Source organism: Octodon degus, unplaced genomic scaffold (assembly GCF_000260255.1).
Source record: "Octodon degus isolate 3935 unplaced genomic scaffold, OctDeg1.0 scaffold00224, whole genome shotgun sequence".
Lineage (NCBI taxonomy): Eukaryota > Metazoa > Chordata > Mammalia > Rodentia > Octodontidae > Octodon > Octodon degus.
In genome coordinates this window covers 3,852,961-3,877,137 of record NW_004524800.1, presented here as the reverse complement: position 1 = coordinate 3,877,137, position 24,177 = coordinate 3,852,961, and the positions used below count along the sequence as shown (strand labels likewise).

At 37.5% G+C, this 24,177-nt stretch overlaps 1 protein-coding gene across 2 annotated transcripts in view; it reads right to left on the bottom strand.

Moving 5' to 3' along the window:
• Positions 1-41: 41 nt before the first annotated feature.
• Positions 42-24,177, bottom strand: part of Gria3 (glutamate ionotropic receptor AMPA type subunit 3) — a 344,160-nt gene continuing 320,024 nt past the window's right edge. Inside the window, exons 13-16 of one of the 2 annotated variants that reach the window (XM_004645323.2) lie at positions 23,024-23,271; positions 22,349-22,463; positions 4,921-5,168; positions 42-512 (exon numbers count right to left, since the gene is read on the bottom strand). In XM_004645323.2, the coding sequence (XP_004645380.1) occupies positions 4,923-5,168; positions 22,349-22,463; positions 23,024-23,271 (609 nt within the window). In that variant the 3' untranslated portion in view covers positions 42-512; positions 4,921-4,922. Of the gene's footprint in view, positions 513-4,920; positions 5,169-7,764; positions 7,880-22,348; positions 22,464-23,023; positions 23,272-24,177 lie in introns of both variants that reach the window. The other variant, XM_004645322.2, reaches the window with a different exon arrangement.

Sequence of the window (24,177 nt, the reverse complement as noted above, 5' to 3'; positions counted from 1 at the left end):
TATAATTTATTTTTTTTAATCAGGAGGAATTAATTCTTTTAACTAAGATGAGTGGGCCTACTTGCTAAACTGGAGATTTAAATTTGTGTGTATATGTGTGTGTATGTGTGTGTGTGTGTGTGTGTGTGTGTGTGTGTGTATTAAAGAACATGGTGTTCATATACTGTGCAGTGGTATCAAAGAATGGCTTTTATTGAATTGACTTTTTTAGTAAGATTTTTTTTCGCATACTGGAATCTTGCATGTCCATTTTTTTGTTGGTTTTTATTTTAATTTTTTTCAAGCAAAGCAAAAAGATTTCAGTGATGGTTTGCATTGTTGCAAGTCTCAGAGTATTCCATAAGGCACTGAAGGAAAAAAAAAATCAGTTTTTCCTATTGAAAGGTCATTGCACCATCAGCAATATTCGTGTCATGCCCGACACCAAGGAGAGTGAAATCTGGCTCAGGATCCTTGAAGCAGCCACATTTTCGGTGATTTCCTCTCATTGTACGCCTCCAGTGGGAAAGGATCTGCAAAGGCAAGGGGAAATTTAAATTCAAAGAGAGCTTTCTATTGGGAATTGAGAGATTCATGATGGCTTAGTCTGGACAAAACCTGTGGTTGTTTTCTCAAACTGGGACTGGGGGTGGAGCTGCATCTCATTTGACAAGGCAACAGATCTGGCTAAATTCTTTGGCTTCAATGCAAATGCTAAGCAATTGGTTAAATTAGGATCATTCTCTACTATGTGCATTTGTTGTACTAAGAAACATGCAGGCCTTGCATGGAGTCAGACTAAGACTTCATTCACTTAGGATGTAGGTAGCTAAAATTTTCAGTGGCATTTGTATGGAGATTTACAGAAAAACTGCACCGAGGAGTGTATGCTTACTATAGAGTGTGACAAAGCATTGCTTTCCTAACACTGTAGGTAAACAGGACTTACTGAATTGAAATATATTTTGACTGTGAGAGAAAAATCCGCTCATTGACAGGAAAGAGACTATTTCTCTTACTTCATACAACTTTGGTTCTTAAAGTCTGAAAATAGCCTGAAGAAGGTGCTCCACAACCATGAAGTCTTTGTCCTGACACTATGGGCCTGATTAAGATGCTGCTGGCAGCATTCTTTGTTTGGAGGTGATAACTAGTGTAGGAGATCATCTGTCTTTGATTCTGCACACAGAAGATCAATGCCTTGCTTCCTCCGCAAGCTCACACTCCCCCCCTTTTTTTCCTGTAGGTTAATAGAACACTTGGTTTTCTCCTGAGTTAACACTGAATTTAGCCCAAAGGAATAAGATAATTATTACCTACAACTGGCTCTATAATAAAATGTCTGCAAGAAGACTGTCAAAGACACACTTGAAGGTCAAAAGGGCAAAGGAGGGCAAAATAAAATTAATGTGGCTGTGAGCCCAAGTCTTCCTCAGATCCTATAGTCCTGAGTCATGTCTCTCAGAGCTTGGAGAAGTTTTATGTCTATTGAAGAAAGATTAAAGCCCTTTCCTCCCACTGGTTATGAGGTGTTACTATTTAGATGGATGATTTTAGGAAAGTAATCTAACCCATCAGTGTCTCTGTTTCCTTCTTTTAAATGAGAATAGATGAAATATTATCACTGAGGTAAAAGTTTTCTTAAGAGAAAGAACATCTCCACTCCAGTTACCCAGAATTCTGTTTGCATTTGACATAAGATTAGCTCTTTAAGCCAGAGAAGGAAAATTTCTCCAGTAAGAATACATATGCATAAAATGCAAAAGGAAAATCGATCCTTTTGAAAATGAACCACAGGAATGAAGTTAATATTTCCTAAACATAACAATCTTAGAAGAAAAATGGAAATATTTCCCTCAAACTTCAGGATGTTGCAGTTTTGCATATCAGAGGGATTTTAAAATTATTGTTGAAGAAACCAGATGAAGCTAGGAGTAGTTCTGGATACCAATGAGGAAGCTGGAAAGACTTTCTTAAAATCATTAGCAGAGTTAACCCTAGAGTGCAGTAAATAGAGAACACTTGATGGTAGGTCACTTGCCAAGGTATGCAGTGCAGGGAAAGGGTTTCCTGTGACTGCTCTGGAACCCAGAGAGTTATCAGGTAGTCAAGAGCCTGTCTAATCGCTAATGTGTGCTAAACATGATCTGAGCCTGAGGCACATATGCCTGTCTAATAATCCTGATGGCACTATCACTGATAGAAAATGAGAGATGAATCCTTTGTTTTTCAAATATGCTGTCCTTGAAAATATGGATACCCAGATTTCACTGTGTCATATTCTTACAGGTGAGTTATGCTGAGTTGTCCTTCCTGAACAATTATTAGTACTATAACCCTCCCAGGAAGACTCTGAAAATTATCAATGAAAGTAAAATCTCAAGATGCTTCTCAGTCTTTGTGCCCTTGAATAGACTTTGACTGATGTAGGCCAAGTCAGAGAACCGGAAGCCTAATATCCAGATAACAAATTAGAAGTTTCAAGGACATATTTTAGAACTTTGCTAGAAATAAAAGGTGAGTGGGGGAAGAGTTCACTCTTCATTTAACCAATGCCCCCTTAACAGCACATCACCAAATGGGCTGAGGACAGCAGGCATGTTTCTATTCCTTGCTTAGCCTGCTTTGTACTGCTTGACTGACACTTGTGAGGTTTTCTTGGCAACTTCTGAAGCTTTTACTTCTCGTCTTGGGGCCTTATACAGGCTTGGAGGACAGATTTGTTTGTAGAAGTTCTTCCAAGGTTTTCTTAGCATCTCATAGATGGCTGCCAAGGTGCTTGCTAACTAGGCTCTAACCACATAAACACCAGTGTCTATTTTATGTGACTTTTGTCTCAATTAGCTTGAATTTTGCTTTATAAAAGTGAACCAACTAAGACCACTTAAAATCCAGAGTCAGAAGTGTGGCAAGCTAATTTCTGAGGCTTTTTCCAATTTGATATTCCAGGCCTCCATATTAGGCATGCAGAGATCTGTTCAAAGGGTTGTTTATTCAGTTTTTCTTTTGTTTTGTTTTGTTTTGTTTTTTCTTTTCCTTTCTTGTCTTTTTCTTTTTCTTTTCTTTTCTTCTTTCATCTTTTAATCTTTTTTTCTTTTATTGTTTTATTATTTTTTCTTTCTTTTATTCCCTGCCTCCCCCTCTCTCCTTCCTTCCTTCCTTCCTTCCTTCCTTCCTTCCTTCCTTCCTTCCTTTCTTCCTTCCTTCCTTCTTTCCTTCCATCCTTCTTTCCTTCCTTCTTTCCTCTCTCCATTTTCCTTTCTCCTTTGCAGAGAATAGCACCTTCAAGGCTTGTGAAAAGTATAGAAATTTAGGCCTTATCATAGATCCACTGAATCAGGATCTGCAATTCTGTGCGATCACCACATGATTTGTGTGCTTGCTGATGTTTGAAGAGCACTACCCTTGGACTTTAATAAGAGATTAAAGTTACTGTGGTTGGGAAGTAGGAACATAGATTCTCTGATTGAATAACTAATAAGCTGGAGGGCTATATCATCTACTCAAGAGTAAAACATCCTAAGTGCACTGAACATTAAATGTTTGCATGCAAACAGTGTTAAGTACAGATAGAAGCATGTGTTAAATATTCCCTAATTCAAGGGGGACACTTTATCAATAGGTTAGTTCAGTGTACCAAACATATGGGAAAATATAGGACTGTGTAGCCAGCAACTTCATCAAACAAAATAATTTCCATGGTGATCTGGATGAAATGTTTGAAAAATGGTTGAATTTAGAATTACGATGTAAAATACAAGAAGTTCAAAACACACACAAATGCATTAGTAGAAGTTCTAGCACATTGGCATTTACTCACAAGATCAAAATCACTCAACAAAAATAAAGGGGTATGAAGCTGCTATATCTGTTATACTCTAGATAAGTAAGATAGTAATGATAAATACTTTTGAAGGTAGAGTATTTCTTTTAAACACTCCCAGAAAGGAGACATTATGGTAAAACAAGTCTGCCTTTCAACACGTCTCAGTTATTGGTGGGGTTTAGCTGTAGATGACAGAGTCAAGATGACATCAGTCAGGTTCACTCAAGTATTAATTTGAGTTTGGCCAGCATCAGTGACTCAAGCCAGTCTTGTGAAAGACACAGTTCTAGGGAAGGGACAATAGCAAAACTCAAAGATTAAGAAAATTATCTCAGACTTAAATATTTGCTTAGAAGAACCATAGCTCCCTAATGGGAATGCTGCACTGCTTGAGGTGAGAGTGACTTACGATTAGTTCTAGTTGTAATGCCAGTGCCAAAGCAGCTCTTTTCCCTAAGAGGTATACTGCCCAGTGTGGGAGACACTGGGCACATGCAACTATTCAATACTGAATATGTGGCTAGTATGAAGCAAGAAGTACCAAAAATATAGATTATACTCCAGATTTCTAAGATTAATATAAATAAAAGAATGTAAAATATGTCATTCATTTTTAATATTTTTATTTAATTGATAATATGATGAAATGATAATGGAGATATCAGTCTTAATGAAATATATCATTAAAACTAATTTCACTTGTCTTTTTTTTGGCAGAACCATGGATTGAACTCAAGCCCTTGCACTCGTCAAGGAAACACTTATTCTACTGAGCTATCTCCCCAGCCCCTCACTTGTTTTTAAGTGTGTTTACTAGACCATTAAAATTATACATGTGGTTCATATATGTAGTTTGCATATATATATTTTATAAAACTGCTCTAGAGAATTTTTTTTCTTTTAGATAACATATTTTCATTACACCTACACTAGTAGAAAAGTCTCACTGTCTGACAAGAAAAGTCAATTATTATTTCAAAGAATTGAATGGTTGCAAAGGAGAGACAATGCTTAAAATAAAAAGCCAAACCAACAAAAACAAAGAGAGAAAAAACAATAAAGAGGTTAGAATACAGTCATGTAAGGCTGATTAGGTCACTAGACCTTAACCGTACCCCTAGATCTTAACACTTTCTGTTCCATACACGTTGTATCCTTCTCTGTATGTAGCATAATTCTGAGTGTTGGTGGCAGGAGCAGGCTTAAAGTTTTGGGTGTTCTTTGTGAGTTTCATGCGTTTGGACTCTGCCCGAGATTTGTAACAGAATTCTATCAAAGCCACCATCATGGCCAGCCCCAGACCTCCGACAAGTATATAGAAAACTCCTGCCACATTGCTCAGGCTCAGAGCGCTGGTCTTGTCCTAAGAAAAATGAACAACATGATTAGTTCTTGGGCAAAACAAAGGTAATGGGACATTTAAATACATTACAACAATACAGGATATTTCTAAATTGTAAAATAACTAAATATTGATGTAAGTGTTATGACTCAACTCTGGCAACTGGCTAATGTTTCACAATGACTAGCAAGACTGTATATTGTGCTTCTGTTGACAGTTTTGATCCTTACCTAAAGAACCCTTTCTTGTTCAGTCTTTATGCTCCTTTCATATTTAAAAATGGTCAACAACTAAGTAAGGCAGCACTTGGTCATAGGAACAAAACAGTAAACACAAGCATAGTTCATTCCTCCGCTAGTCTCAACAAACACCATTTTCCAGAGTTGAGCTGGGACATAATCTCTATAAATGTAACACTCTTTATTTGGGAACTTGAAGCACTCTTTCCCCTCTCTGCCCCGCAACACCCCTTTCTCCCTTGTTCTCCCGGTGACCAACTTTGACAACTAGTCTTTAAGATACCAGGTGAGAATAGTAAAAGTTTCTCCTATTCTTGTCTTGAAAGTTACTTCATGAGGGTTTGTTAAAAAGGGTTAACTCTCCTCTTTTCCCAAGTGACTGAGAAATTGCTCCCTTTAGGAATTGGTTGCTAGGTTTTCATCCTAATCAAAATCAGGGCAGCAAGTCTTTGTACTGCTAGAACAAAAGTGTAGCACAAAGAATTGGCTCTGCTCCATCTTTCTGAAAGTTTAAGATATCAATCAGGGAGACCTTTTGGGTCCTGAATTGGCTCCATACAAATCAGAAAGTTTTTCCAGGAGGCTGATGATTTAAAAAAAAAATCCAGCTCATTTTCAGCTTTCACTCCAGGGAATGTGGAGAATAATTTATTAAAAAAGAAAAAGAAAACTTCCCTTAATTTCTTTCTATTTAACATGGGGGAAAATTGAGGAAGCCGGTCAGTGACTTTCAGGTCAAACTATGAATCTGACTAAGCTATCTACCTGTATGAAAAACCAAAAACTGAATTGCTGAATAATGGAAAGAAAAAAGTTGGTGTCTTGAACCCTACCTTGAGGTAGGACACACCAAGGGCCAGGAGTCTTTCTTTGAAAAAAAAAATAAAATAAAGTAGCATTTTGTAGTCTTTTTAGAGGGAATGTAACCATTTTGCTGCTGAGTGTAACTGAACACAATACCCAAAGTTTTAAGCCAGTGAATTTTGAGCATTTTATTTAAATGGTGTCAGAATGAGCAGATGGTAGTCATTGCTGACCCTTAATATTGTGGGTAGCTAGTCCTGGTATATTTAAAGCATCAAATGGAAATGGACTACGGCCATGCCCTTTTGATCCTATTTTCAAAGGAGCCAGCCCTGTACTTCTTTGCCTCAAAAAAAGGCTAATTGAAATTGAATCAGTAAGGAGGTGTCAGGATGCCTTGTGTCCACAACAACCTTGCAAATAGATGTTCTGTTAAAAGGAATGACAGCTAAGTGACTGGTAAGCATTTTTGTCACTTAAGAAATGAGTTATCTCTCTAAGGAGGTTGGTGAGACTATCTGCAAGGATGTTCCGCAGTCTCTTAGGAAATGGTCCAATTTCTGGTAACCCTCTCTCTGCCATCATATTTGTATATGTGGATAGTATTTAAAAGATAGGGGAGAGGTTCTTTAGCATCACCCATGAAAGCTGTAGCAACAAGGAAAGTTTCAAGTTCCATGTGTTTAACTTTCACAGCAGTTATACAATTCCCTGATGTAGGGTGTAAAAAACCAGTAGCAAAATGGTTCACTGCACGGGGAAAATGAGTGGCATTTCATGAAATGAATTAACTGATACCACAATATTAGTTCAAGAAAAGGAAAAGGCAAAAATTGAAACTAAAAAGAACTTTCTTAGGGGAGCGAAGAGGGGCAGGAAGGAGGCTGGGAAGAGTGTTTCATGCTTATCAATGTGATGTTATCCTGACAATGTATACCCTTAAAGAGCATGCGACTAAATTTTAAAAGGGTTACCAACATAGTTTCAAATGACACCTTTGGAGAGAAAAGTGTGACAGATTTAGTGAACTTTGAGATCCAAATAGATGCTGACTTCAATAGGACAGCAGCTGGGAGGGAGCTAATCTCTCTGCTTACAGAGACCAGTTTTATTTATTTCTTTTCAGATGGGATAGATATAATATATTAACTTTAAAAGATATTTACAACTACAGTCTCTGACGTTGTAACGGGTTAAAAAGAAGTACTGTCACAATTGGATCTTGTTTTTTTTTTTATCATCTCAGTTGTTGTTATGTTTTTTTGTTTGCACTTTTGAGATGTGAAATACAGTAAAACCCCCTTATAACACAGCTCATTACTTTACAGCTTTGGAATGCAGCGGGCCACATTGAGCCCCTTCTCATCATAACAGCTCTGCAGAGGGTGAAGTTGATGGCATGGGGCAAGCCTCTGGGGCTGATGGTTGCCTTATTCCTTTAGCGCTGGTGTTATAAAGGGGTCCCACTGTGTCAGGGAGTGTGTGTTGGGAAGGAAAGCCGTTTGGGGATAGAAAATAAACAGTGGGTCAAAATGTGATTGCTATTCAGTACAAAAAGACCTTCAGCGACTGACCTTACTCCCGGAGTCCTTGGCTCCACATTCCCCCTTATCGTACCACCATTTGTTTTTCAGCTTGTCTAAGATGCCTTGTTCACTGAGTTTCAATACTGCAAGGTTTACAGGCGTTCTTCACGTGGGAAATAACATAAATAACATTATATTATGTTATTTTATGTTATTCAAGCTTTAAACTACTTTAAAACTATAGAAAGCGATAAAGCAGGGGGCCCTGGCCACAGAGTAATTTTAGACACTGCAGGCAACCTGAGCATTACCTTATAAAAAGTTAACACTACAGCAACGCTATATTTACCAGGGCCTGCCCATATCGCTTTGAGTAATCGGCACACACTGTTAAATAATGAGGATAGAAAAAAAAGGCACTCTTTGGATAGGCTGTGTGTGGTGAGGAGGGTCTCCCCTCAAGTGACAGTCGGCGGCGGCAGCTTGCGGTAGCTTTGTCATGGAGGCATATTCGGTTTGATCTAACTGGGTGTCTTGTTGTACTTCCAGACAGAAAGCAACTTTTATGGTGGAGTCAGGAAAGGGATGGTGCCAGAAAAGAAAGTATTTCTATACTGTAGACTGAGAAATGGATGAAACTTAACAGAAGATAGATTCTACCTAAGTAACATGCCTCCTGATAACCTGTCCCTTATTACAAACATCTCTTGCCTAGCTGAAAATTATCTCACAAGAAATTGTATGAGATATATGGCCTCATTTCAAAAACATGTCTTCTAAATTCTTATGCACACAATGATCTTATGATCTTAGTATTAAAGGTGTAATGTGGACTTCTGAGTTTTGAGGAGTGTTTTCAACAGTGGAAAAATTGACCTATGCATTGTTTTTTCATGTTACTGACTACCTGTCCTTCTGATATGGTCATATGATTATGGTTAACTCAGGTCATCAGGCAGTGGGCCAGATTGTTTCTAAACAAAATATTAGTAGGACATGATATAAAATGGCAAATTAACTCTGCCACTGTTGGGTAGTACTGGAGAGGAACAGTTTAGGTAAGTTCTTTTAGTAAGATGAGACCCCCTCAACTGAGAGGCGAATGCAATCCCAGGAGACCAGGATACTGATCATTTGTCTTTCACTGCTTAGAGTGTAAGGACCACATTTGGAGCCTGATGGCAAATGTGTGAAACCCTACTGGCCCTAGAATAAAGGTTTTCTCTCAGAGATTTCTTCAGCTGTAAAACAGGAATACTGACCTTTACCTTATATTTTTTCTAGAGGTGTTGAATTTTGAATGGAAAATCTTTAATAGTTTTGAGTAAAAACTCCATTATATAAAGGATTGCATAAACTACCATTATGAAACAATAAAATGTGTTCAGATTCATGTAGACAATATTACCAACACTGGTGCCTGGTGGTCTGTATGTCATTAACTTAAAATAAGTGGTCAGATAAATTTCTTACAACCATGAGCATTCCATAAAAATTTTGAGCATAGTTTGAATAAGTTGGATCCATTAACTGACAAGAATTCCTATAGTCACATAAATATAGTGTCTACCATACCACGTTATAATGTATATTTCCTTTCTTCTTCCATTTGCTATTGAAAGCAGAGGAGTCATCCTATTTGTAGGTATCTAAACTATGTATAATCACCTAAAAATAATATGCAGTTTCAGAATAGTTGATATTTGACAAAGTATAAGTCTTTAGTGTAGGGCTGGGTGATATTTCCTTGATTAGTGAGGGAGCTAGCAGATGAAATATCAGCATTTTGTAACTCACAAGGAAGTTGGGACCCCTTTATACTTTATATAAATTGCTTCAATGAATGGTCAAAATCCCACCTTTCTCAAAAGTAAATCAGAATAGCTTAGAAAACAAAACAATAAAACTGAGGCTCACAACTGAACCTCTAATATACATTTTGGCAGTGAAAGGGAACTCTTAGGATTTGAAAAGGCCAGGCATGCCATCTATGGTGCTGGGTTCAACATTGGAGCTGTTTTCTATCCTACTGACACCATCTCCCCCATCCACTCTCTCCCTTCCTTCCTCTATTATCTGTATCATTTCCCTTCTGATGTGTTCTCTTAAGCCAGATGCTGGCATGAAGCTCAGCCATATGCAAGTTGACTTAGGGTGCAGGGCAAAGGTGATTTCCAATGACATAGAGGTGACCTGAACCCATCATGAGTACAGAAAAATGTACAAAATGTTTTCTTTCTCTTCATTCTTTATTGCAAAATGTACTGTGTTGTCACACAACTTTTGCTAAGCCCTTACCAGCTCCATCATTCAAGATTCCATTGAGTTTTTTTTTTAGTACTGTTGCTTTCACTAGGAATTAGGTACAGAGCAGTCAGATTAAAGGTACTCATACTGGAGCCCAAAGGAGAAGTATTATTCTTTAGAGAGCTTGGTTTTTAAAGACACTGTCAAACCTTAAGTGAGCTAGTTTGATAAAAGTATAGCATGTTAGTTTAAAACAGTGATTTTTCAAAGTGTGGTCCATGAACCCCTGGAGGACACTTGACTCCCTTTCATCAGAAGGTTTGTGAAGTCAAAACTTTTAATAATAATGTCAAGACATTACCTGCTCCTCTCCTTTTTATTCCCTGATGATATATGGTGAAATTTCCTAGAGACTGCATGATATGTGACATAACAACAGATTGGATGAGAAGACAAAAATGAAAATTTCATTCTCTTAAATTAAGCCAGATATTGAAGACATTTGCAAAAATATAGGTCAATAGCATTCTTATCAGTATTTCTTTTGTTTTGGAAAACTATAACTGTTTACATAAAAAGGATATTATTCATGTTGACACATTGGGTGTATTGTTTTTAGATGAATGAATGTGTACTTTAAAATTTTTTAATTTTCACTTCTAATGTGGTAAATATTAACAACTATAACACATAAACAAAATCTCTTTAGGATTCTCAGTTTTTGTATGAGTATAAAAGGTCCTGGGACAGAAAGTTTAAGAAGCACTAGTTTTGGAAGAGAGAATTCTTTTCTTATAATGGGTGTATCCTGGGTTGCCCCATATGCACTTTTGCGAAGACCCAGGGTTAGTATATCAGTAAGCAACTTGTTATCTTACTTCTGGCCCATCCATGTCTTGTCACCCAGTGGCTTTTGCAGAGTGGCTGTAGCTGCTCTCCACTCTCATGACCTCCACAATTACAGGGGAGGTTACTTTAGAGCAATGGTCCTCAACTAGGGTGCATTTTATCCTCCAAGAGACATTTGACAGTGCTTGGCGTCATTTTTGTTATTATGACTGGATGGAGGAATATTATAATCATCCAGTGAATATGGTGTGCTGCTATACAACCTACAATATCCTGGAGAGCTTCCACAACAAAGAATTATCTGGCACCAAATGCCAATAATGCTGAGGTTGAGAAACTGGGCCTCTGAGCATCGAAATCTCCTCTGGGATACTGGAGAATATTGGAGAACTCTGACAAATGATATCCTCCTACAAATTTAGTCTCTGATTGGGAAATAAATCACAGGGTTTATGAAATCTGGCAAGGAACTAATGTGCATTTGGGAACTTCTAAATAAAAATGAGGGAAGAAAACAAACAATTCAAGTAGCAGCACAGCCAAGGAACATATAAAAGCTATAATCAGAAATCACAGGTAATACCACTTAGCAAGGTTAGGATAGTTGCCAAATAAATAAAATATTTAAATGCTCAAGTTTCTAGAGCTCCATCTTGCTGTGCTATAGACTAAATTTTCAAGACAGCAGAGAAAAATCACTTTTATCTGTAGAGTGCTTTTTCTTACTGCAGTTTGTTAAGCATACTGCCCAGCCCAAACCAAATCAACCAAATGTTTTGATACATTCTCCACCAACACACACACAGACACACACACACAGACACACACACACACACACACACACACACACACACTCATACATCCACATCACACACATGCACACACATAAACACATACTTTGGTATTTTGAAGAAAAGGAAATAAAGTGGGCATTTGCTCATTTTAAATGTCTCTTTCTGCATGAAATCATTTTTGCTCTTCCAATATTTTCTCTCCCCACCTTCACAATATCTTGCTTTATTATTCATGTCAATGTCTGTGACTCACAGTAGACTGTCTGCTTTTTAAAGGCAGGGATCATGGCTTATGTACCTACAGTCACAGTTGTTATACTTTTCTCAAGAACTATCTGCTAAATTGATAATTGTCTTTTAGTTTTTTAAAAGTTTCATCCTATTACCTTTAATAATTATCATTCAAGTTTAATGATCACCTAAAGAAGGTAAAGTTATGGTCTCCTCCACTTAATAACTAAAGAATCTGAGGCACAGGTAAGTTAAGCACTCCGTTCAAGCCACTACAGCAAATTATGGGGCTGGCCAGAAGACAAGTTAATATACATTACTCTCTGTGCATTTTCCAGTGTGGCACAAAAAAGGGTAGCAGCTGCTCTTATTTTTGTTCTTCAGGCTTAGATGTTCACAATGTTTTTTTTTTTTTCCCTTCAGGGATCATGATTCTCCAAATAACTATCAACCTAGCAAGGGCATATTTTGCAGCTGGGGCCTTTTACTGTGATGCAGCAATATGTTTTCAGGGTAGTGTTTCAAGCAATTACTACAGTCCCTTAACTGGTACCTGAGAGAATTATGAGTCAGAAATATTTACTGTATTCACCTCAATGGAGAACAAAAAGAATTAAACAAAGTAGGTCAGATGGCTATCGTGGAAATTAGTCAAACATCCTCCCCCTGAAGAGCGTGTCATGATTTTTTTTTGTTTTGCTTACTAGAGCCGTTAGAAGACAAAGTCATGGTTAAGTAAGATTAGGGAGAAAACAGGAGGACATTGTGATGTAATTGTAGGGGGTCTGGGAATTACCCCCCTTCCAAGATTGTTTTCCTAATTGATAACTGAAATTCTACCATGAGACTTCCACATCTGTAAGTTTGAGAAACATGTTTTGTTGAAACATAAGTCTTCCTGAAAAATAGAAAACGAAGCAGAGGGTACCTATTTACAAATAAAATCTCTTTATTCTTTATTTAAAATATTTGTTTGTAGGTAAAAGTGTAAATTTCTCCAAAAGATATTTTATGGCATCTAAGTTATAAATGTGTATAGGGTTCAGATGGAGAGAGCATAAGAAAATGCAAATTAGTCATTTAAAATTATGCGGAGAGAATATTGACTTGTGTTAGGATGTTGACTCCCGCTTGTGGGAAATAATAAAGTGGGGTCATAGTCTTATTTTTTTACACAGGGCAACTCATAGTGCCTTGATAATAAGCTCTATTTTTGAAGAAAATATTGGATGATACAAATTTCTGTCTCTTCCATTTGTACCTGCCAATAACTAACTTACAAAGCACTGTGCTCACGGGTGGGGGGTGTCTAGACTCTAGGGCAGTTGCTGGGTTATGACAATCAGCCATTTCAATGGATAGTGCTATTTTAATGATAGTAAAGCTTGCATTTTGGAGACAGTATTAGCATAAGAATACAGTTGTATTTTTATTTCTGTGAAAGTATAAACTGTTTATCTAAAAAGTCAAAATAAATAAGGCTTTTGATATATTTAAAAAGAACTGTCCAATTTAAAATATTTATTTCTGGAAATACTAAAAATAGTAAATAAAGTAGCTTGAAGCCACATTGAAGCCTTACAATGAACAAAGAAATACAAGAGGATGTAAGAAAAATTGGATAGTCTTGTGAATTAATTACCAAGTGATTCCTCTAAATAATCTGGTGATCTTAGAAACATTGGGAGATAATTTTGTAATGATATGGCTCTGGGCTTGAAAAATATAGGAACCCAGGGTATAGTATGATTTATCCACCTGAGAGACTATGAAATATATTCTGTTCTAAGTAGCTTCATTTCTGCCTCAGCAGGTACACCTAAAGAGCAAATGCCTATTTAATTAATGCATGCAGAAGTCCTTTAATGGTGCCCCAGAAGGAAAAGATATATGTGTAAATGTGTAGGTTACAGAGGAAGACAAGTTCACAAGACATGTAAAAGAAATAGATGAGCAAGGACAGTACATTGTCATACTTAATTAGAATCTGGTCTGACAGCACAATATGTGGATGATGAAAATGGAATCTGATCACAATCTGAGCTGGAAGCCCTTCTTTTGCCCTATCCCTGATCCAAACATTTGCTCCAAGTTAACTGATGTTTGTTTCTTGGTATCTAGGGATGTTTTGAACTCTTCAGTATTACCTTTGGTCCAGTGGTGGGAGAACGGTCATCTTTGCTTTTTTTTTTTTTTTGTTAACAAATGCAGTAAAGGGGATTGAACTCAGCAAGCACTGAGCTACACTCCCAGCCTACTTTTCCTTTAGAAAGTTTTAAAATTTTGCTTTAGGAGACAAGTTCTCATTAAGTTGCTCAGGCTAGATTCTAACTTATGATCCTTCTGCTTCAGTATCTTGAGTGGGATTGAAAGTTATGTGACTTTGCCAGGCTTTTCTGTCTTTTTCCCTGAAAATACTTTAGGTTTTCATATTGATGAGCCACCCTTCTCAATCACTCACTCCAGCCTTCTCTGGTGAAGCCTTAGCTTTACTCAGGGCATAAAAACTTATATAGGTAGGCATATCCATCTCTGCCTAGGTTGTTCTAGCTTGATTAGTTGAAAGCAATTGATGATCAAGCAAGATATTGAAAAATAGGACTTGCTATGTAGTCCTTTATATTATTTCCTGTGGGCTAACTTGGGATGTGTGCAATGAATGTTTTATGCCTTCATATAGCAGTGGTTGGAGGCCATGGAAGTTCAAACTATTCTCTAGCATACGCTTATATCTGGAGCCCTTCCAAACTCATTACTCTCTTTTTATATTCAATCTTTCTACATGCAGATCAGCCTTAACTTTCTCCAAAACCACATACAATGATTTGCAGAGTTATGCAGTACTGAGCTGCTACACACTCTCTGAAAGTGTAGTTCACAAATGTAGTTCAAACCTATTTCATTTGTTCATGAAATCATAAGTTAATATAAGTGCAAAGACCAAATTCAATAATGTATGCATATAACATTAGGGGCTCAAATCTGTGAGTCATTTTACTAAAGATCTAACAACACTAAAGACTAAAATCTATTGCTGAATATCTGTGGTAACATAGCAGATCCAGAAGTACCTTGAAGATATGCGACGATAGCCAGTGACATTTAAAATAGCACACTCTGATTTCACAAACTGAATTTCTCTGATTCACTTCTACTAAGCCAGATTTCTGTCTAGCTTCCACTTCTACAACCAGAATCCAAAATCATGGATTGTAGACTCTTTCACACAGCCTGATTTGTCTGAGAAGACTTCATACCCAATATATCCTTGATAAAGGGCAGGGGATCAGAGACGATATTAGGCTTAGGGAAGGCAATTTTAGTTATAATGTGGTGACGGATGGTTTCCTAAGTACATGATTGGTATGAATCAATTGAAAATTTTATGTTAACACATATTGAAAATTCCCACTATCAAGTCTGATTGGGCTTTATTATGTGAGTGTGTTTTCTTCAGTTCATTTTCAGAGCACCAAGAAAGGCCAGAAGCTGAAATTATGAGTGTTTCTGAAGATATCTAGGTCATTGGGTCACAACTTTCAACTCCTGTTATATGCATATATCATTTGAGTTTACCAGAAGCACAAAGGATAAGTGTTTCTGGAGATATTTGGAGCATTCCTCTGACTTTAAGCAAAAAATGCATTGAAAATTTAATTTTATGGGTGCCACCATCCTCTTTTTCTGTAATAGCCATTGAAAAACAATCAACCTCAGCTTATATACAAATATAGATTCCAAAAATGGTGTCTATATGTCAGATCTGAAGGCTGACTACTGGTCTCCATGCCATGAATATCTACCGTCCTCCTTTCACACACATTCTAGCAGCCACATATCTCATTTGTGTTTGCGGTATTGATGCTAGACAGGACACACTAGCAGTCTTACCTAGATGTAATACATATAAACACATGTACATATGTAATAGTGCATGTGTGTATGTGTATATATTTATATATATACATATATAGTATACATAAATTTAAAAGTATGCTATTGCCTTAGATCTACAGTTTGAGATGTATTCATATCAGTGCCAGAAGAAATTAAGCAAAAAGGTGAATCCAGAATTTGGATCCCATTTTTGCCATCTCTGACCAATGGATATCAGCCTCATATGCCAAGGGCCAAATGCTATACCGCTCTCTAGAAGTCAAAAGAAAGAATTTCAATTGCTTTCCATAAAAGACATTTGCCCCCACCCTGCTCCACCAGCCCCAGCTCCCACCCTAAACACATGTTTTTCAGTTGCATCAAATCCTTCATGTTTCGTTTTCAGGACTGTCCTACCTTTCAGTCCATGTAGTTCTATCACCTCTCAAAATAAAAGCAAACCAATTGATTTGGTCTTCAAGGGGCAGACAAAGCACAGATATGCACCACTTCAATCTTTGACACTGCAACGATGTCTTTCCTCTTGGCAAGTGGATAATATCATTCTTACCGTCAGGCTTTTCACTTCTGCTGCTCTTTCTGTAGTGCTGATGTTGGATATTTGGTCGTTATTTATCAATAAGAAACACATTCATGTTATGAGGATAACATCAAAGGTAAACAGCCATGTCCTAATCATAGAACTCATGTTAAGGCCACATAGTCAATTTTAAAAAGTCACAGAATGGAATAATCTAGTAAGATTTTCTTTCTGGATTTTACACTGTTTTCCAGTAGTAGAATTTATTCTTTAACACCATTTTGAAAAAAATCAATGGATTGGTAGCCACAGTTCTTAAGTCAATAGGTCCCTTTCTTGAAGCAGCCATTTGAGAAAAAGTGAGGATTTGCTCTTGGGAAGAAGACCTGAGTAAGTTCAATGAGCAAATTTAGTCACTACCAGGAAAGAAAACTGTCAGGTTCTTCATATTTCCAGGAGGCAGTACCAGCACAGAAACATGCAAACTAACGAAGATCATAACATACTCACCCTACTCCTTGATCTCTAACCAGTCTTGTGGATTCACAGGAACTTCTGCTAAGACCCAGGAAGAGCCATCGATCTGTAATGATTCTTGCCTACACATATAACAGTGTCAATAAAAAGTCATTGGGGTCCATCTTAACCCTTGGTCTCCAAAATTTCTACCTTGAGAGATGGCTCCTGCCAGTAAAAGGTCCATTTTGTTGCAGATAAAAGCAGATGCAGATTCATATCCATTACCCAAGGCCCAAGAATGTCAAATAATTCTGAGTGTGGAAAAGAAGTGATTAAGAGATGGTGGCATAGCAGAGGAGAATTTTAGACATACATAGAAGAAGAAATACACACAAACTGAAATACAGTTACAATGCCATTTGTCTAAGCTCCATCAACCATGGAGCTAAGGTAATTTGGAAATATGCTGTATCAAACTGTGAGGTTTTATTAGTTTGAATAGAAGAGAGACCTGCTAAGCAAATGCATGAGATTTTGAAAAAAAAAAAAGAGGGGCCGGGGAGATGGCTCGGTAGAATAAGCACTTGCCGGCAAGCACAAGGGCCTAAATTCAATCCCTGGTTAAAAAAAAAAGATTGCTAGCAAGACAGGAGGAACCTGTTCAAATTTCTTAAGAGAACAAACTTGTTTAGATACCATAAAAGCCATCTACATACAAGTAAGACCAATTTTGATTATATGCAATTTTCAAAACTGTCAAAGCGATTTCCTTTTTTTTTTCCCTAAATACCTATGATGCACATCAGTCAGTTTCTTCATTTTTCCATATCTGAACTGTACTGATGTATTAATACTGAGTCATAACAATAATCTTACTATTTATTTATTTATTTATTTATTTATATTTTTGGCAGAACCAGGGATTGAACTCAGGCCCTTGCGCTTGCCAGGGAAGCACTTATTCCACTGAGCTATTTCCTCAGCCCTACCATTTATTTAAATAATGAAGATTTAACTGAATGATCCTATTTGTTCTTTTTTTCTCCTTACATGCCTTACAAAGTAAGTAAAGGAACCATGTATTGCTCAATTGTCATTGACATCAAGGGGTGTCAGAATGGTTCCATTTAAAATTTGGTTCCATTATTTCGCAAAGCACACACAAGGCTGTTTTTCACCTCAGAAGATACAGATAATAAACTCTACTTAAATACCTGGGTAGAACTAAATCCAGGTATAAATCTTGGGTGAGGTAAGGTATGGTTTATAGTAACTTCTCATCTTCATCACATAGCTTGTGTCACTGACCCCACTCCTATCAGCAAGGTAATGCTAGGTGGGCAAGCCAAGCTGGCATCCTTTAGCCAAGATTAAGGCAATGAAATTGGGTGGGCAGAGGAACCATAACAACATAAAAGTTTGAAGCAATGGGCAGCTATAGAAGGCGGCTGATGTGCGTATATGGTAATTCTGTGGCTAAAGCTCCATTCCTCCGTGATTCACAGTGATAGACTTTCATTGGCAGTGTCACAAAACCCTGGTGATATGAGTTTATTCCTGGAACAGCCTACTGGCTTTTAATGACTGCATTTGCACACATATTGAGATAGAGAACTAACATAGAAGGGTGATTTTCAGGGTAAAAATTTCTACACGACAGTTCTAATTTCTGTGATCTCTGCTCTGCATTTATAGTCCATCAGGGAAGGACCAAGTGTACTTTGTTTAGGCCTTATTATTTCAGGTTGGGAAGCTGGTAAAGCCAAGCAGTGTTTTGTTGCTGGCCTGCAGATCCAGTTCAGGTGCTGCCTCAGTTACTGATTTTGTTCTAAATTTCTTGTATTTACAAAATAAAATTTAAAAAAATGCCTATTACCTTAGTTTAAGAATGTAACTAACAGCAGTCTGAAAAATTGCTGGTACTTTACATGATTTTTTTGAGAATAGGCTCAGAATATATAATGGCTCATGCCATGGAGGAAAAAGTCAACAATTTAACATAATAGTCCACTTTTCCTTATTCAAGGTTGTAGGAGTGAGACAGAGAAATAAGTAAAAGAGTATTTCCTCCTCTTCTAGTTTTAGAGATAATAGGTGCAGAAGTGTTTTTGTAAAAGTAAGAGTACTTATAAATGTCAAACTTCATGACTATTATCATTTTTAGTAATCAGGATTGAGAGCTGGAATGACTTAAATATGCCACTTGCCTAGTTACCAAGGTAGTTGAAAGTGAACCTGATTTTTATGGAAATATATCACATGCAACCAGATTCATATTAGTTATTGGGGGGTTGGTGCAATAAATTGCTGCCAGCAGTTTATCACAAGAGGTAATCCTGAAATTCAGCAGACATTTGTGACAACATTGGCTGTGTGATCTTCTCAAAGTCATCAATATCTCTGAGTCACACTTGTTCTGTGAAATAATGGTATATTCAGCAGTTAGCTGTCATATTAAGTGGGGAAAGGGTACGGTCAAGAAGTTTAATTCTCAAGCCATTCTGCTAATACAATAAAACTTCACTGATTTGCACCAAGGGGAAGGATTGTCTGAATGAGGACAGCAAGCCCTGAATCAGAAAATGGGCCTGAAGATGATAGTCTTATTACTTTAAGTTTAATTTATAATTCAAACTGACTATGAAACATTGCCCTAGTGAAGATCATTGTGAGAACTATTTTAGCAGATAAATTTCTTTTTTTTTAAAATTTATTTATTTATTTATTTATTTATTTTTGTGTGTGTGTGTGGCCAGCTCAGCACACTAGGGGGCGGGGCTGGCTGGCATGTGGTGCTGGGGGATTGAACCGTGGTCGCTGCATTTTTGCTTAGCTTGTTCTAAGTAGGTGCTTTAGACCACTGAGCCATCTCACCAGCCCTTAGCAGATAAATTTCTAATGAATATGATTATATCTAATGAAATGTTTCCAATATTTGAAAAAGGGTTTGTTCTCTTAAGGGAAAATCCCATTGACAGTCTAGTCTAAACTCTTCATTTGCTTAACAAACCTCTCTTGTCTCCTTTTCTAATAATACAAAGTCAATTTATAGACTGGTCCCTGTTTAGCTTATTACAAATTATTATTTAGAGGACTACAAATCCACAAGATTTCACTGTCATTTCTACCTCCTCCCCCACTGAATTGTGTTTAGTATCACCACTAAGTAGTGGTAGAACAGAGTCAAGTTCTTCTCTTGCCCCATTTTCTTGCTCACTTACAGAAAACAGCAGGTAGTGAGAAGGAAAAAGACAAAGGCAAGCTCCTTGATAAACCCGAAAAGGAATTAGCAATTGTTGGGTGTGCATCACTGACCATGCTATCATCCATAGTTGAGAAAAGGTTTGACTTATTTCAAATATTGACAGAAGAAATGACCAAGAAAACTAATCTGAAAAATGACTGGCAGGTAGTCACATGGCCAAACAAGTGGCAAATATTTCAGATCTACTGCAATATCCTCTATTTGTGTATCAAAATTCAGATAATCAGGAAATTGTGAGATGGAAATAAAGTTACTTGGTAAAATACTTTCAGCAGTGCTAGCTGAGGAAAAAAGTTCCATTGCTGGTTAATTAGCAAACAGGTGGCCTAAAGTTTTGGGGTCTTCATGATACCAAAATATCTTGGTGAAAAGTAAAATTTAAACCAAATTATGTGCAGTTTTAATTTATATAATATCACACGTCTGGTAATTTGAAAACTTCTGGGTATGTGACATCATGTGATTATCTCAAGGCATCTTGATATAGTCCATGGCTTCATTTTCCTAGGCTGAGTAGGAATGATGAGTTCATGAGAACAATGTATCCAAATCCAGCTTAATTTTCATTCTGCAGCTCCCTTCAGTGATATAATTAGCTTCTTGGTGGCCTGCTAATAACATGAGAAAAAGATTGGAAAGAAAGTGCTAAATACTTTGAGTATCACGTTAGCCATTGTAAAAATCAAATGAACCAAAAATTTGGATAAACAGTCAATGTCATCAGTTCATATTGGTGGGAAAGGAAGTTAGTGCTTTTCGACACATAGTAAAACCTTGATTAATTGGAATCCATAAGGAATGATGGAATTTTCCGTAAGAATACCCATTTTGGTTCATTCTTGGCTAAAGACATGTTTTCTTAAAATGCTTGTATCCACTTTCTTGCCTCAGGGAAGCAGCCTCTAATGTTTGTGGCTCAATCCAGATGGAGAGGTTATAGGAGAAAAAGCTGAATGTGATCTAACCACAGGTTATCTCTTGACAAGTGATTGAAACATCATTTCCTTGAGATCTTCTTTTTGGGCACTAGTGATGCTTTCTCATAATGTGAAGTTCTGAGGGGGATAATTCAGTTAGTTGGGGTACTGGTTATGTGAGTTCTCGTTAATCAAGGTTTTACAATGAAAGGCCTTACTAATAACTGGTAAGATATTAAGCTGATGTCAGTTGTGTTTAAATTTATTTATTTGAAAGTGCTCTGAATCAGTGTTTCCAAACCCATGTTTTACTGCAGACTGGCAAACTAACTTTTGCATCAGGATCCTGAGGCATGGAGAGGAAAAGAGAAGAGTGGTGGCACAACCATTGTATCTGAAGGAGAAAAGTTTTGGCTTGCCTGTCTGTTGCTCTGTGATTGGGAAACACTGTTGTTCACGTTAAGATGCCCATCACATCTTGATTGTCCGAGAGCTGATCTCACATGCTTCAATATCATTTTCATACCCTTTGGGCTGCGAAGAATTGTTTTCAGGTCCTCTCTTATACTTACCCAATGTGCCTTTCCATGTCTTGATGTCATGGCTTCTGAGTGACCCCTCATTTCTTGTTGCTTGGATGATGGCTACTCATTCATTCTAGACCCAAAGAGTGTTAAGAACCAAAGGAATTCCAAGTAATATGCATTTTCTCATGATGGCAGCATGGGTTACAGTTAGACCTACCTGAACCCAGAACGTGGCTAAGGAGAAGCCAAATCAAGCATTCACACACATAAAATCACAGTTAGGCGGCGCATTTGTTCAGAGACACAAAATATCTTTAAAACTTCTCTATATATGATGACCTATTAAAGAAAGACCCCATTTAACTTGAAAACCAATCTTGTTCTTTGGTTTTCAAGTTAAGTGGGGCCAGTTTAAATGGGCCACCACATATAGAGAACAACATTGCAACATTCAAACACATAATTGAGGGAGTCACCCTTACTCAATCAACCAACTTCTATGAACAATCATCACATATTAGAAAAAGAAACTATAACCTGACTTTTCACTAGACGGGTCTAATTTCACACATCACTCAACTGAGGCAAGTGGGGACAGTTTCACAGTAAAGCCTTGGGCTCATGAAAGCCTAGAGCATTGGAACCCATATCATGGCCTTTGTAAAATAACCAGTGTGGTGTGCCAGGGAAGAGAAGAGGTGTCAATGGGGAGCCTCTGTCTGGGAGTTTAAGAAGGGACCCAAGTTAGATCAAAAATATGGGCAGTGCCCTAAAGTCTTTCTGATTCCTAAAGCTGCCAAGCAGGGGAATAACCTGGTCATCCCACTTTGTGTGTGAGTCTTGTGCTCTCTCCTCAATAATAAGATAACAGTCTTGCCGATTACTCGTCACTAAGGGTACCCGGTTGTGGTGACATTGAGGCTGACCTTGGAGTCACCGCCCCCGCTGCCGCACTCTCCTTTGTCGTACCACCATTTGTTTTTCAATTTGTCCAAGAGGCCTTGCTCATTCAGTTTTAATACTGCCAGGTTAACAGCATTTCTTGAAACGATAAAACATAACTTGTAAGAAAATGCACAAATGCTTAGGAAATCGTTAACGTATAAAAAGGAGCACAAGAGGACAAATTGGCTAAATTTCACAGAACGTGGAGCTATAAAAATGTCTGTACAGCAAATACAGGGTTAAATATTGGAAGGTGGCATGGAGGATAACATTTGCTCAAAACTGAAGTGTGCGGGATGGGGAAATTGTCTTTGAGAAAAAAAGTAACAGGAACACCACATCCATGCAATTAACATTCGTCACATATGGCACCATAACTTGGCTTTTACCATTTAAATTGAAAAAGCCGTTGAACTGTAAAATTAAAACAGCAACAAACAGTCAGAGAGGACAACACAGAGAGAGAACATTAAAAAAACGGATGCATTAAATAGATGAGACCATAATTTACCGTCTTATTTAACTCCATGGAATATTGTAGATTTTAAACTTTTAAAAGTTACCTCAAAATCCACAAGAAAGAAAACGACAACAAAATGCATCAGGGTAGGTGGAATACTATAACAACACGGATATTGTTATATTATTCCACCCACCTTAATGCTGAGCCTTTAGGGGTTGCCACACCATAGCCTTTGGAATCCAGATTTCCACCAACTTTCATCGTATCACACGGTTTTCTCTGCTCAATGTACTCATTCATGGTCGACTCCAGCAGGAAGGCAAACTTTCCCTTGGACTTCCGCACTCGGGCCACCCCATCTGCTGTTGTTTTGGTAAACACAGATGGCTCTGCCGATTTCATGTAAGACCACATTTTCTCATACACAGCAATTTTGGATCTCTGCAACAAAGAGATAAGAGTTCTTTGAACTGCCAAAATTGAAAACTGAAAGAGGACCTAGTGCAGTGGTTTTCAAACATTTTTGATTGCAAGCTGTGGAAAGAAAAACATGTTACACTGCAACTGAGGAGACACATTCAGATATGTGTCAACATGTTTCTAAAGCAGGTTTCTTAAAACCACATGCATTCTTGCCATGCAGTGCTCTTGTATATTTTCTATTCTAATTCACTTAAGAAATGCTGCTCATAGTCAGGCATGATGGCACACTACTCTAATCTCAGCACTTTGGGAGGCTGAGGCAGGAGAATAACAAATTTGAACCCTGCCCAGGGAATTTAACAACTTAGTGAGACCCTTTCTCAAAAAAAAAATTAAAAAAGCCTGGGGCTGTAGCTTAGTGACAAAACCTTGGGCTCAATCTCTTGTGCTACAAAAATAAAGCTGGTTATGACGCACTGAATTTAGTTTATGGACTTGTTAATTGGTTAAAATCCCGTATGGAAAACATTTTCTTATTTTAAACTCTCAGTGAAGAAATTGTTCCACACGATATTCTGCTGTGTTTTTTTTTTTTCTTCTGTACTTGCTGGGAAGAAATCATTATAAAAATGTACAATCATGTCAGGCATGGTGGCACATGTTTGTTATGCTGGCACTTGGGAGGCTAAATCAGGAGGTTTGCTGTGAGTTCGAGGCCAGCCTAGGCTACACAAGCAAGTTCCAGGCCAGCCTGCGCTACATAGGCTTTGTCTCAAAACAAACAACCCCAAATCCCCAACAAACAACAATAGCAACAACAAAAGAGTGTACAATCTTCTTAGCCCTTTCAGCATAGTACATAAATTATTGTAATACAGCATTTCCTTATTCTGAGCTGATTCTTGTGATAACTCCCATTCTTTA